The sequence below is a fragment of the Lytechinus variegatus genome, chromosome 12 (assembly GCF_018143015.1).
Source record: "Lytechinus variegatus isolate NC3 chromosome 12, Lvar_3.0, whole genome shotgun sequence".
In the NCBI taxonomy this organism is placed as follows: Eukaryota; Metazoa; Echinodermata; class Echinoidea; order Temnopleuroida; family Toxopneustidae; genus Lytechinus; species Lytechinus variegatus.
In genome coordinates this window covers 13,044,550-13,058,139 of record NC_054751.1, presented here as the reverse complement: position 1 = coordinate 13,058,139, position 13,590 = coordinate 13,044,550, and the positions used below count along the sequence as shown (strand labels likewise).

At 38.1% G+C, this 13,590-nt stretch overlaps 1 protein-coding gene across 1 annotated transcript in view; it reads left to right on the top strand.

The window, feature by feature from the left end:
* Nucleotides 1-371: 371 nt before the first annotated feature.
* The window catches only part of LOC121424818 (M-phase inducer phosphatase 2-like), a 29,802-nt gene continuing 16,583 nt past the window's right edge, over nt 372-13,590 (top strand). Inside the window, exons 1-3 of the mRNA XM_041620615.1 lie at nt 372-717; nt 3,295-3,513; nt 4,128-4,225. Of these exons, the coding sequence (XP_041476549.1) occupies nt 3,389-3,513; nt 4,128-4,225 (223 nt within the window). The 5' untranslated portion in view covers nt 372-717; nt 3,295-3,388. The remainder of the gene's footprint in view (nt 718-3,294; nt 3,514-4,127; nt 4,226-13,590) is intronic.

Sequence of the window (13,590 nt, the reverse complement as noted above, 5' to 3'; positions counted from 1 at the left end):
AAAATTTACTGACTGGAATATATAGGCCTAGCATATATAAAATGGCAGCAATTTCTTATTATTCGAACCGGGGATTCGAAAGTCAGGAATAGTATATATGCCGTATATGGGCCACATTCATCATCTATGTATAATTTCGTTAGGTCATTTGCGTCTGATAGTTGATATGACAAAGAGACCTAAAGTATACCTTGAATTTTTAGAAGAATCAATGAGGAACAAAATCGAACTTTTATAAGCTTTCACTTTCAGGATTATGATTTTCGAATTTCCCGGCCCGCGATTCTCCTAAAAAATGTGTTGTCAGGCCTTTGTTTTGTCACATGACCCACCCTGAACCCATCCCCAGCTGGCGAGCTAGCGCTTGTGTTTTCATTCAAACGCTCGGCGGCAATTTACTTCCGTGTGTGCAGAGAGCTCTGTGATACACAAAAGGAGAAATAATTTATTGATTTTGAGGTAGTTGTAGGTCGTGGAACTTATGAAAGTACCGTCACTGGTGCTGCTGTATAACGAAGGCATGATTTGGTTTTCTTGCTAGTAATTCTGTTACTTTAAAGTCAGTTTTAGAGTCAAGACAAGGCCTTTGTTTTTTGTTAGCCGTGTGCAGGTGTGGATGACATGCAGTGACTGAATCTGAGCGAAGAAGGCGCCCAGCACTGTACTGGTAGTGGTAGACGTTCCTCAGCCTAGGCTCAACTTCCAAGCTTAACTTCAGTAAGTTCGAAAACGGCGCGGCGGTAACGTTAAATCGATGGCCTATATTGTTGACTAAAGCTTAGACAAAGATCGAAATTTGTTCCATCTGTTTTTATTGGGCAGTATAATCTAATGAATGTAAATATTGTTGGAACTAGTACTAGTAGTAGGCTAGGCCCCCTTATCATGCTTATCGATCGACCACCTAGAATCTATTCTAAGCATCGTTATTTGTATTTGCAAAAATATTCATCAATTTTACCCAGTTTTTCGTCTCATTTGTGCAGAATATTGAGCAGATCAGATTCCCATATTTCGCTTGGCGACTCTGATCGTATAAGCGTATAATCGACAAACAACGAATGCGACGATTAGCCTACATTTGCTCATCAAATCATGCTCATTTGCAACCATCTTTTGAAACCGACCATCCGCGGTAGGCCTACAATAAATTTACGGCCGATTTTTGTCACGGTGGCAAAATATTTTTACTCTTTCAAATCAGTTGTATGATGTCAACATGCTAAATGATCATCTCACTACTTCCACTGCAAGCTCCGGCACATGATTCGACAATTTTAATTTCGACGGATATTTGTTCTAAAGCCATTTCCTATCGTTTAGAGTACGCAATAATTTTAACGCGCGCAAGGTGGTCAACTTAACAGATTATTCAACTTACCAACTACGGTACATGCTGTCCAGTCTGAACAAGGCTCGATCATTTCTTTTTAAAAGAGTGCTTTGTTTGCCAAGGAGTGTGGCTGACGAAATTGTTTATTTATTGCTCGATATCCTCCCAATGGATAAGCGAAACGACTATGAAATTCTTCTCTTACTTGGGCAATATGCAAGCCTTTCAGATGAGCGCACTGAAAGAAGAATCCTGTTGAATGGTGTAGCAAACAATACACCATTGGTAAGACGCTGGGTCGCTGGATAAAAATTCTCAATAGTTATGAGCTTCCAAGTCTCACTAACATCCTTAGAGATCGCATTCCATATAAAGTATGGAAGAAGCTAGTCACTGGGAAAAATTTATAAACAACACTATGCTGCCCTTGAAATTGCAATTGCTAAAAATCTTCTCTAAGTCTATGGTCGGGCATGACCCAACGAGATAAAAAGAATTATTACCCAAAGCAAGTCTTCAGCCCTCTCCTGAGGAAAGCTATATCCATCAGAGCTCAATTATCCTGCGGTACATACCCAACGAATAGAAGGTTATTCTCTCTGAATCAAAGTCCTGCAAGTTCTGCCATTCCGAACTGTAAAGTGTTGTATATTTTGTTAGAGAATGCCCAGCGTTTAGCACACACAGGAAAACACTTCTAAACTTAATAAAAGAAGAGGAGGAACTGCAGTATTTTTCTGTGCTTTTCAATGATCAAGAACCTCAACAATTTACCGCTTCCGTCCTGTTTCTACCTGACGTCGAATTAGCAGATTCCTCCAGAAACGACCTCAACCTACTTGTCTTAAATTTCTTGCATAAGATCACCTTTCTCGGTCTACCTTACTCTCATGTCAAAATATGTAACGCTAACATTAATGCAGTATCAAACTGCGGATCTCCGATACAGCGGAGGAAGGATACAGAAGAAGAAGAAGGTCAGGTTTTAAAAGAGGTGGTCGATATGTGGTAGCCTCACCATACCGGTAGTCTAAGAGTAAGACTCTATCTAACGTTACTCGTTACGACCTGTGTTACTATTACTACTAGGCATGTTAATTGTTAGGTAACAATGATCGCAAATCAAAGAAACACAGGTCACACAACCTGATTTAGGGGACCTTAATATACATTGATATGATTTGTCTAGCGTCACTTCTGGCAGTGCCTGGCATGGGAGGCGAAAAGCGAACTGATATCTGCATCACTATAATGCCAGTTGTAGCAACGATCTCAAAATGACTTGTTAGAGAATCCAACATAATAACCACCCAAGTGTCTGTATTAATAGAAGATATGTGCCAAAGGATTTGGAAAAAATAAGCTCGGATTCGGCACTTCCATTGGGTCTTTATTCCAGCAATAATAATATACATTGTCCCATGTGTGCGTTTCTGTGTTGGCGATCTTCAGTGTCATGGTTTTTTTAGCTTAGAATTTATGATTACACAAAGTCAAGTTTATGTAACTGTACCAGATCTAGATCCATGATGATATAGTAATACTTAACCTTGGTTTTACAGACTTTCTAATGAAATCAGTGTTTCACTGCAACTAATCATTTTCATTTAGCTTTAAGATTAATACTTTCTGAGAAATTGGTACTGGTACATGTAGTTCTATGGTCTACGTCCAATCCAATTACCGGTATATCTTTCAAACACTTTAATATCACAGAATTCTTGAAATCTGAAAGGATTCCTAACAAATTTGGTACAATGATAATAGTAATGGTTAATATCTGGATTTATGTAGGCCTTAGTATGCTTATCATGACTCGTGAGTAATGCCTCCATTTTGATTTACTGCACCTTTACTATTTCTCTCTTTTCTTTTAGATCCCATTTTTTTTAAAATACAACTTCAAAGGAGTTTCCTAGTTGTTTGCCTTGATCAGTTTCCTATTTGTTTGCCTTGATCAGTTTCCTCGTTCAAGTCAAAGTCAATCTGCTTTAGAGTTCTGTTAAAGCTAGTCATCCCTGAATCAAGCTGGATCATTTGGACGAGTGTGATACCATGGAACGCAACAAGAAGAAGCTAACGTTGCCACTAAGCAGCGACAACATATTCTCACCATGCTTCTCCCAGACCCAGGCCAGTCCAATCACAGCATTATCAATGTCAATGGTCACACTCTCGTGGTAAGAAACAGATTATTCACAAGTTTAACATTAATACATGTTCTCCTCCTAACTTATTTTAGGGTAATTTCTTCCTAGTTCTACATTTTTTTTCACTACAGTTCAGTTTTTTGGATGGGCGCCCAAATTTCAAAGACCTGGGTCCTGTAACACAAATATTAGTGATTAATCATACGCTTGATTTTCATGATTAATTGCACATTGTAGTCAGTGCAATCAGTCGTAAAAAAATAAAAGTTCTACGATGACTACTAAGCTTTTTGCTACGGCCCCAGCAGTGTTTGATTGATCTTGTTTTAAAATCTAAATTGTGTGTAGATAGAAGTTACAATCTCATGTGACATTGCTAGAAACTTGCAATTTATCACAAATTGGTTTTTGGTTCCCAAACCAATCATAAATCTCACATGCACGCTCCCACCTGATTGCCAGTCTGCTTCTTGCAACAAGAAGTAAAATTCAATTCCCAATATTTGCAATAGGTGTATCAATCGTAATTTTCCAATAGATATTTGAAATTATATGTAATTGCAAATATTTTCTTGCAACACACCGTAAGTGTAGAATATAGGTAAGAGAAATTTACCATGTATCTTTGTCTATCTTTTTTGTAGCATGGGTGGTACACCCAAGAGAAGACTGTCAATGTCAAGTATAGATGAAACTTCTCCTGCCCCTCCAAGTTTGTCGAGGCATTCCTCACATAGCTCTGGTAAGTGGTATAGAGACATCAAGAGCCATTACAGCAAGGGCTGTTGATGTGTTCCTTGGTGTAGGACTAGGAGGGACTATTAACTATACTGTTAACACAATATTGTATTGGACTCTAGTCTCGTACAGGGTCTTGATATTTCACTCTTCCTGAAAGTGATACAGACCATGTAGGAATACTAACTTTTAGAATGGGCATTGTTCTCATTGTGCGTTAGTGAATTGTATGTTATAATTATTTTATCTTCGACCCCTGTCACATCCAACAAATGCAGTGGCGTAGCTCTGGGGGGGCACGTGCCCCCCCCCCCTGAGATTTGGTGTGCCCCCCCAGGTGCCCCCCCAGAAAAAATTGGCAGAGCAAAAAAAAAAAGAAAAGAAAAGAGGGAGAAAGAAGAAAAAAGGAAAAGAAGAAGAAAGACAGAAGAAAAAAGAAGAGGAAAATAAGAGGAGGAAGACGAGTGAATGAAATAATGTGAGGGGAAGACTTGCAATTAAAAAAAAATCTTTTCATGTTTTACTATATACAATTTTTGCTGGCGCTTCGCGCCATAATTGCCTGTTCGATGGGATTTATATCTTGCTCAATAGGCTGATGTGGAGCAAGTTTTGAAGTCAATATGCAAAACATATTTTAGCTCGGACATCGAGCTTTCATTATTTTTTTTTCATTTACAAATTTAAGTGCTCTGTAAAATGTCCGTTTTATGGGCTATATATCAGCATTTTAAGCTCACGCTGCGTGTTCACATTGTTTGATTTGCCAAGTTCATATTGTCTACGTGTATTCCATAATGTTCCATTAAACAAATGTATTCAGAATGCCCAGATTTTAGGTCTAAATATAAACCATGCGCAATAGCCTGCATGTTCTTTATTCAAAATGTACTTAAATTATCCAGTTTCACATCAGAATATCAATAATTGTCTGCTCACGCTTCATGATCGCATTATTAATGATACCAATTGACTATATCCTATTTATGACTTATAAAATATGAATAGAGTGTCCCGCTTTTAGGTCTAAAATCTCAATTTTCTTCCTCTCGCGCTTCGCGCTCGCATCAATTGTTTAGTTACATACCTATCCCATTAATAAATACAAAAAGTGCTTAGAATTTTTTTTTAGGTCGGAATGTCAAAAAATTTGCTCGCGCTTCGCGGTCGCATTATTGAAATATGTACCGTCTTCGTGGGTAACTGTAAGCAGTCCTTAACAGGTCCCTTTTTGATAATGCTAGAACAGTTGATAAAAAATTCTGTTCGCGCTTGGGGGTACATAGGAATCTTGTTCAGGATCACACATAACATTGCCCAGAAAATTAAATTTTCAGGAAAAAATACATTAAAGTAAAAAAAAATCGCTCGTGCTTCGCGCTCGCACTTTTTGTAAGGCTTATGAGATTATTTTATGTTTATGTTGTTTTATAAGAATAAAACTAAGAAGTGACTGATATAGGTGAAGATAATTTTGGGCCCCGTCCCCTATTGGCAAGAGTCGGATCCGCCCTTGTGGACACATACACACACACCGGAAAAATTCCCGGTGCCCCCCCTGAAAAAGCAAGGACCCCCCAGTGCCCCCCCGGGAAAAAAATCCTAGCTACGCCACTGAACAAATGTTCTCTTTTTGTGCGTGCAACAGTTTAATATTTTCCTGGTATCGACTCATTTGGGGACACCATAGGCAGGTTTCCCAGTTTAAGATATTGATAGGATAGGAATATTTTTTTTTACCACAACTAAATTAGAAGTGGCCTTAGGTTCAAGATCCTCATCACTGTAATAGAAAGGGTGACGCAGTGACAAATCAGTCCTTACAATTATTAATCGTCTCTTTTGCCATGGCTGGCCATAGACAATTGCTGATATCATTATTAACTTTTTCCTTAAAGGGATCGTTTAACTTTGTGAGAAGCTGATTTAAAAAATTCTCAAACTAAGATGAAATATGTTTATGAGTTTATGTATTTGTTCCAAGAAACCCTAGAAATCATCTTTATTTCGGATGAAAAGTTGTTAGTATGTGGGAATATGTGATTATATTGGATCGCGTCTACTAGACGATTTTTCAAATCACTGAGACTTCGCCAATTTGAAATAAATTGTACGACTCCCTCTGCCGTTGAGATCGTACTAGTATTAACGGCTACGCAAGCGAGAACTGTCAATCAACCAACAGTGAATAGTGGGGGGGGGGGGGGGCCTCTACGGCCGGTGTCGGCGGCTGCACTGAGAATTGTAAACATTACATGCAGCGCATGTTCCGCTGGCCCGTGCCGTGTAATGTAGCGCCTTGCCGGTTCTTGGGTGTCGAAGCAGAGAAATTCACTTTCAAAGAAGAGAAACAGAATCTGAGCGCAATACAAGATACGTACAGACCCTTTTAGATAAGAAAAATTGCGGACTTACTGATTCCTCGCCGGGATGATAGTAACGTGGCAAATTTGGGTCGATGTATTACTTGAAGATAAATCTAAAGTGTAGCATAAGAATATGTGCGATCCAAAACATATCATACATGTACTTGCGAATGGAATAAGGACATGTGGTCTCTCGAGCTCTGTGTAGTAGCCTATGTCGTGAACTGAGGGGAGGATCCGGGGCCGGGGGGAGGATGCCTTCATCCCATGCATGAACGTTTCATAGGTGATGTGGGTATGCAAATTACTTGGTATTACGTAAGACTCTTCTCATATCGCTCGAAAAATGAACATAATGCAGGACATAATGTTTTCATTTCTAATGCATGTGTAGTCATATGATTATAATATTTCATATATTTAAGACTGAGCTCTGATGGGCCGAGCACAACTGCGCTGGCTGGTCAAGGAGGGGAGGGGGGGGGGGCAAATCCGACTTGCACCCCCTTTTTGAGAGTAGTAATCAAAACTTGTGAGGTAAATATGCCATACATTTTTCCCACGTGTGCACCACCCACCCCTTGAACGGGAGGTCCTTTCCTCTTCTTTTTTTTGCTTGACAAATTTTTGGCGAAATACCTTTTAGATGAAAACCTTTTTATTTTTTTGCCGTGTCAAAATTTTCTCAGGAAATGGTGCCCCCTCCCTTTAGAAAGTCCTGGATCCACCCCTGCACAACATAAAGCTGTTTATCTCCCCCTCCAACACATAACTGCACACAGCCAAACAACCAATGTAATGTGATTCCTAAAAAGAGTTAGTAAAAAGAGTTCGTGCAGTATAATATATATATATATATATATAAAGGTACATCTTGGGCATAAAAAGGACATAAAAATAATTGCATTCTGCGGCCGGCGGCGAAAGTATAAAAATATTAGATTCTGGATTGGCAGCGTTGTATCTTCCGCCGCCAGTGCCAGAATGTATATTTTTAGGTCCTTCGGGGATGGTAAGAAATATTTCCATCCACGTTTCACATCAGCAGATACAATACTTATTATCATTTAGGAGGGATGTCCCATGCAACTAAAGTCTGATTTTTTAAGTACATCGTAGCTTTATTTTTATAATCATGGACCTACTATGGCCTAAATTAATGATGCGAGCGCGAAGCGCAAGTTAATGTTCACTCTTATATTTCGATTTGAAAGGAAATATAGGAGCGCGAACTGTTTTATGTACATGTACATCTTAAACGGGTCATTCTACTCTTGGTAATCAAGCAGGGTATGGATATCTTAAACATTTTGATTTATGTTCTCTCGTATAACATTGTTTAAAATTTTGGCATGAATCATAGAGTGTAATTAAACATTATGATTCAACCCACACACACACCAAATTATCCATATCCAACTATTACGATAAATTAAAAATTAGCAAGATCGAGGATTGTCATATTGTAAGCATATTGCTTTAAAAAAAATGACTGAAAGCCGAGATTCAAACTTACTATTTAATTTGCATTGATTATACAACAGAATGGTGCGAGCGCGGAGCACGATGCACAAGTTGAAAATTGTTAATATTTTGACATGAAGAGCTGAATCGGGTCATTCTAAAATACGGTCTTATGGTAAGTGTAAAGATTATACGCTAAGCGAGCTGAAATTTGCTGAACATTGGATAAACTGTTCTGTAATATTGCATATTTTCCTAAATAATGATAAGAGCGCATGTAGAACGCAAGCTGATTTTTTTTTATATATTCGCGATTGAATTTTTTTGCATAATGATTTCTATTTTTCTGTTTTTCAAATCGTTCCTCTTTCCTTATTTCATTCACATTTATTCTTCTTCTTATATCCTTTCTTATTGATCCTCTCTGTTTCCCCTTGCTCTATATAGGCATAGGTAGAAAAGCCCAAGAAACTCCAGAATCCTGAGACGTCAAGATGGTATTTTGTACCAAAAAATATGAAGTCATGCACCAACCTAAAAATATCAATTCAATCGGATTTTTAAAAAAATGTGGAAAGACACATAGTGTTCGGCGACAGGGCATATAAAGTTAAAGAATAAAATAAAGAAATGCTAGTAAACGCAGAGAGTTGAGTTTTAAAAGTTCCTCGATCTTATATTCAAACCCTATATTTTTATTTCAATAGCATTTTCGTGAAATTCCTTATATAAAATTGCATTATAAAGGGTTATACATGTATAAAGCTATTCCCGGGATGCACGGTTTCAAATCTCCCGAAATTTTCGGAATTTCGGGAGATTTGACCTTTTCCAGGAAGGGTTCTGAATGAAACAAATCAAGGAAATTTCGGGAAATCCGAAGATTACAAGTAAACAATAATTAAACATAGCAACTATCAACATTCATGTTATATTTTTTTAAATTGTTTGCTGAAAATTTTCTGTTCGCGCTAACGGATTTCGTAATTATGTTGATCTTTCAAAAAAGGCATGAATAAACGGGTTTTAAGTCCTTAATTTTGTTTCGGCTGGCTACATTATTTGTACGATTTTTTTTTAAATATCAAACTAGAAATTCCAGGAAATGTCTATAAATTCGAGAAGTTTGTTTTGGATCTGTGGAAACACCGATGCACATGACCCTGGGAAGCGGTGGTGCTAAATCACCTCCGAGATTTATATGGGGGTACAATGCTATAATGTACTGGTTTGATCCAAACACCTTCATTTCGGAGGGGATTCTTTTTTATATATTTTTGATTGTATGATTATTTTGCTTTAAATTTTAATTGTTTTCCTTTGTCAAAACTGCTAGTTTGGTATCATTAGTAAATCGTAATATTCAACTTTTTCTTATTTTATTTCCATATTTATTCTTTCTTTTCTTTTTTTTCTTTCCCTCTTCCTTTTTAAGGGGGAACTGCCCCACTTATTTAAATTCAGGAGGGCGTCCCCCCCCCCTCGCTTCCATTTATCGATACCTTTCCCATTCCCTTCGTTGGTCTGCAAATCTTATTTCGACGTCAAAGTGTACACTATTATACAACACATGAAAGAGAGAAAATTGGGAGAGAGACGTAAAATGAAAGGACAAAAACGATAGTGTGACGTGGTTGAATTCTCTAATTATTCACAAAGTGCAACCCTGGACATGGAGGAATGGGGGGGGGGGGTCTGAACATGTGATTTTTGAAATCTTGAAATGAATATCATTACATCATTATGGGATATAAACAGGGGGAAAAGACACACAAGAACATAGCAGACATTTTCGTTTCTAAAATCAAAATGTGCTTTGTTTTTTCTCCTTCAATTTCTTATCTTGTCCGAGGTTGGAGGTTGGTTGCCAGCGACCCCCTCTCTTCACGCCAGCACATTTACACACTGACGAAGCGGATCGGAGAGATGAAATCGTATATCTCCAGAATGGTCGATGAAAAAATTAAAATTATTGAAAGGGGTAGCGGGAACGGAACGCTACAGATTAAGCCAACCCGCGGCCACCTGAAAAAAAATGGAGACGAGGGAATTGGAAGGGGCAAGTAGCGTATTTGTTCTAAATAATGATAATGATAGTAATAAAATAATATCAGATTTATATAACACACGTGTCCATCTTGTTAGGTGCTCAAGGTGCCAATGTATCGTTTTACTGCTTGATTCGTGTGATCAAAACGAACATACCTATAATCCTTTATTTGAGCCCCTCGCCCGCGCAAACGAAAAACACTCTACGAACTTCCACAACCATGCAATAGAGAGAGAGAGAGGGGGGGGGGAGGGAGTGGTGTTCATTTTCAAAAGTGATTATTTTATTTTATTTCTTTATTCATTTATAGTTTTGCTTACGAGCTACACTCCATGGTAAATGTTCAAAATGTTTGTTGGTATAGCCCTTGATTCTACAAACGTATACTACCGTACCGACGTCAGACGACCATGAGTCTTGGAAGTGTTCGACACTCTCAGTCACATTTTCTTTCGCCATACCAAGGCCCAAGGGGCATTACCAGCTTTCTCAGTTTTGGCATTATTCATTTCATTTATTTATCTGTTATATATTGGAGGGCTTGACGTACTACTAAGGATCGAAGTTCTAATACAGTCTTATCTTACCATATCTCATAAGGTCTAAATATATATCACATTTCAGCTCATTTTATTGTATACTTTTTATTTAGAACTGAGAGTTGAATATTCTGGGCAGTTATTGTAGTCATGAACAAGATGCGTATCTATGATTCATGCATGCGAGCGCGAAACACAGAAGTAATTTTTTAACATACTCACCTACAAAAGTATCCATTTTGCAGTGACTCATGAATAAATATGTCATACAAATCTCACCAATGAATAAAATGCGAGCGCGAGTTGTACATTTTAAAAACCTCGGACATAAAAATGTATATTCGAATCACATTTTCAACCAAAAATTGGATGGATATATTATAAGCATAACTTTATGATGCGAGCGTGAAGCGCCAACTGAAATTCTAATTTTCCGCCCAAACTCGGACATTCTAAGCACTTTTTCTGTCATGTACAATAATTTTTTATGAGTATTATTGAGAACTGAACATATTAACCACGTTTTTTGAAGTCATTAATAGGATGAGTAAGCAATCAATCAATGTGAGCGCGAAGCGCGAGCTGATCCCCCCCCCCCTCTCTCTCTCTATATATGTAACTCGACAATCGATGAGAGCGCAGAGCGCAAGCTGATATTTTTTCCGACATGAAAAGTGGACTTTCTTACATGGCGTATCTAGCAGGGGCGGCAAGGGAGGCACGTGCCCCGGGAGCCACTTTCAGTGGTGCAAAATGGAAAGCGGGATGCTAAGAAAAAAAAAGAAAACAAAAAATGAAGAGAAAAGACAAAGGAATTAAGACGCAGAAAAGGAATACCGCTGACGGTGTGATTAATACCCCCGTCCTATGCACCTTTAATGATCTTGCATGTCCTTACCCAGAGATGAATATTCGTGACAACTTTTGATTAGTGATCTACTTATATTCTCTCCTTGAATTCTAACAAACATTCCTTATAAAAATAAAATCCTTTTTCAAACGCAAATGTCATAACTTTTAATCTATAGCTACGAGTTTGCATAATTTTTGTCTCACCTGCGAAGCAAAGTGAGACTATAGGCGCCGCTTTTCCGACGGCGACGGCGGCGGCGGCGGCGGCGGCGTCAACATCAAATCTTAACCTGAGGTTAAGTTTTTGAAATGACATCATAACTTAGAAAGTATTTGGACCTAGTTAATAAAACTTGGCCATAAGGTTAATCAAGTATTACTGAACATCCTATTAGAGTTTCATGTCACATGACCAAGGTCAAAGGTCATTTAGGGTCAATGAACTTAGACCATGTTGGAGGAATCAACATCGAAATCTTAACCTGAGGTTAAGTTTTTGAAATGTCATCATAACTTAGAAAATATATGGACCTAGTTCATGAAACTTGGACATAAGGTTAATCAAGTATCAATGAACATCCTGCATGAGTTTCACGTCACATGACCAAGGTCAAAGGTCATTTAGGGTCAATGAACTTTGGACGAATTGGGGATATCTGTTGAATTCCCATCATAACTTTGAAAGTTTATGGATCTGATTCATGAAACTTGGACATAATAGTAATCAAGCATCACTGAACATTTTGTGCAAGTTTCAGGTCACATGATCAAGGTCAAAGGTCATTTAGGGTCAATGAACTTTGGCCGAATTGGGGATATCTGTTGAATTCCCATCATAACTTTGAAAGTTTATGGATCTGATTCATGAAACTTGGACATAATAGTAATCAAGCATCACTGAACATTTTGTGCAAGTTTCAGGTCTCATGATTAAGGTCAAAGGTCATTTAGGGTCAATGAACTTTGGCCGAATCGGGGGTATCTATTGAATTACCATCATAACTTTGAAAGTTTATTGGTCTAGTTCGTTAAACTTGGACATTAGAGTAACCAAGTATCACTGAACATCCTGTGCGTGTTTCAGGTCACATGTCCAAGGTCAATGAACTTTAGCCGGATTGGGTGTATCTGTTGAATTACCATCATAACTTTGAAAGTTTATGGATCTGATTCATGAAACTTGTACATAAGAGTAATCAAGTATCACTGAACATCCTGTTCCAGTTTCAGGTCACATGATCAAGGTCAAAGGTCATGTAAGGTCAATGAACTTTGGCCATGTTGGGGTTTTTTGTTGAATAACCATCATATCTCTGTAAGTTTATTGGTCTAGTTCATAAAAAGAGGACATAAGAGTAACCATGTATCACTGAACATCTTGTGCGAGTTAGAGTAGTATGCAAAGTCAGCACTGCTGCTATATTGAACCGCGTGATGCAGGTGAGACGGCCAGAGGCATTCCACTTGTTTTTTATACCTTTTCATTAATTCTTGCAAACAGTTCGGAAGTATATTTTTTCTGGTTTGTCAAAAGGGAGATAAAAACTCTCCATTAGTTTTACAAACGATAATTAAAAGGACATTTTTAGGTGAGGATATACATGTTTGTGTAAAACAATAATCAGCTCGCGCTTCGCGCTCACATTAGGGCCTACCCCAATGAGATACGTATCCTTTTCATGAATTCCTACAAAAGTCCTAAAAATTATCGATGTTTTGATTTCCATTCGTTTAGATTTATCAAACTCATTGTTCTGTAACCTCCCACAAAAAGATTCGACGAAACTTTAACGTCTACAAAACTCTGCTGCCCGTCTCCTAACGTACACTGAAACGTATGACTCCGTCTCGCCAATCCTTCAGTCCTTACATTGGCTGCCTGTTGATAAACGAATCACCTTCAAAATTCTTTTACTTATACATCATTCAATCTATATTCTCTCTTCCCCATATACCTCCGAAGCTCTATCTCAAAATATTAGCATTCATGTAGCTCTGATCATCATCTGATGCTCTATTGCTCCCTACACCCAGAACAAAGCACAAATGGGGGACCATGCATTCTCTGTTATAGGACCAAAGCTATGGAATCAATTGT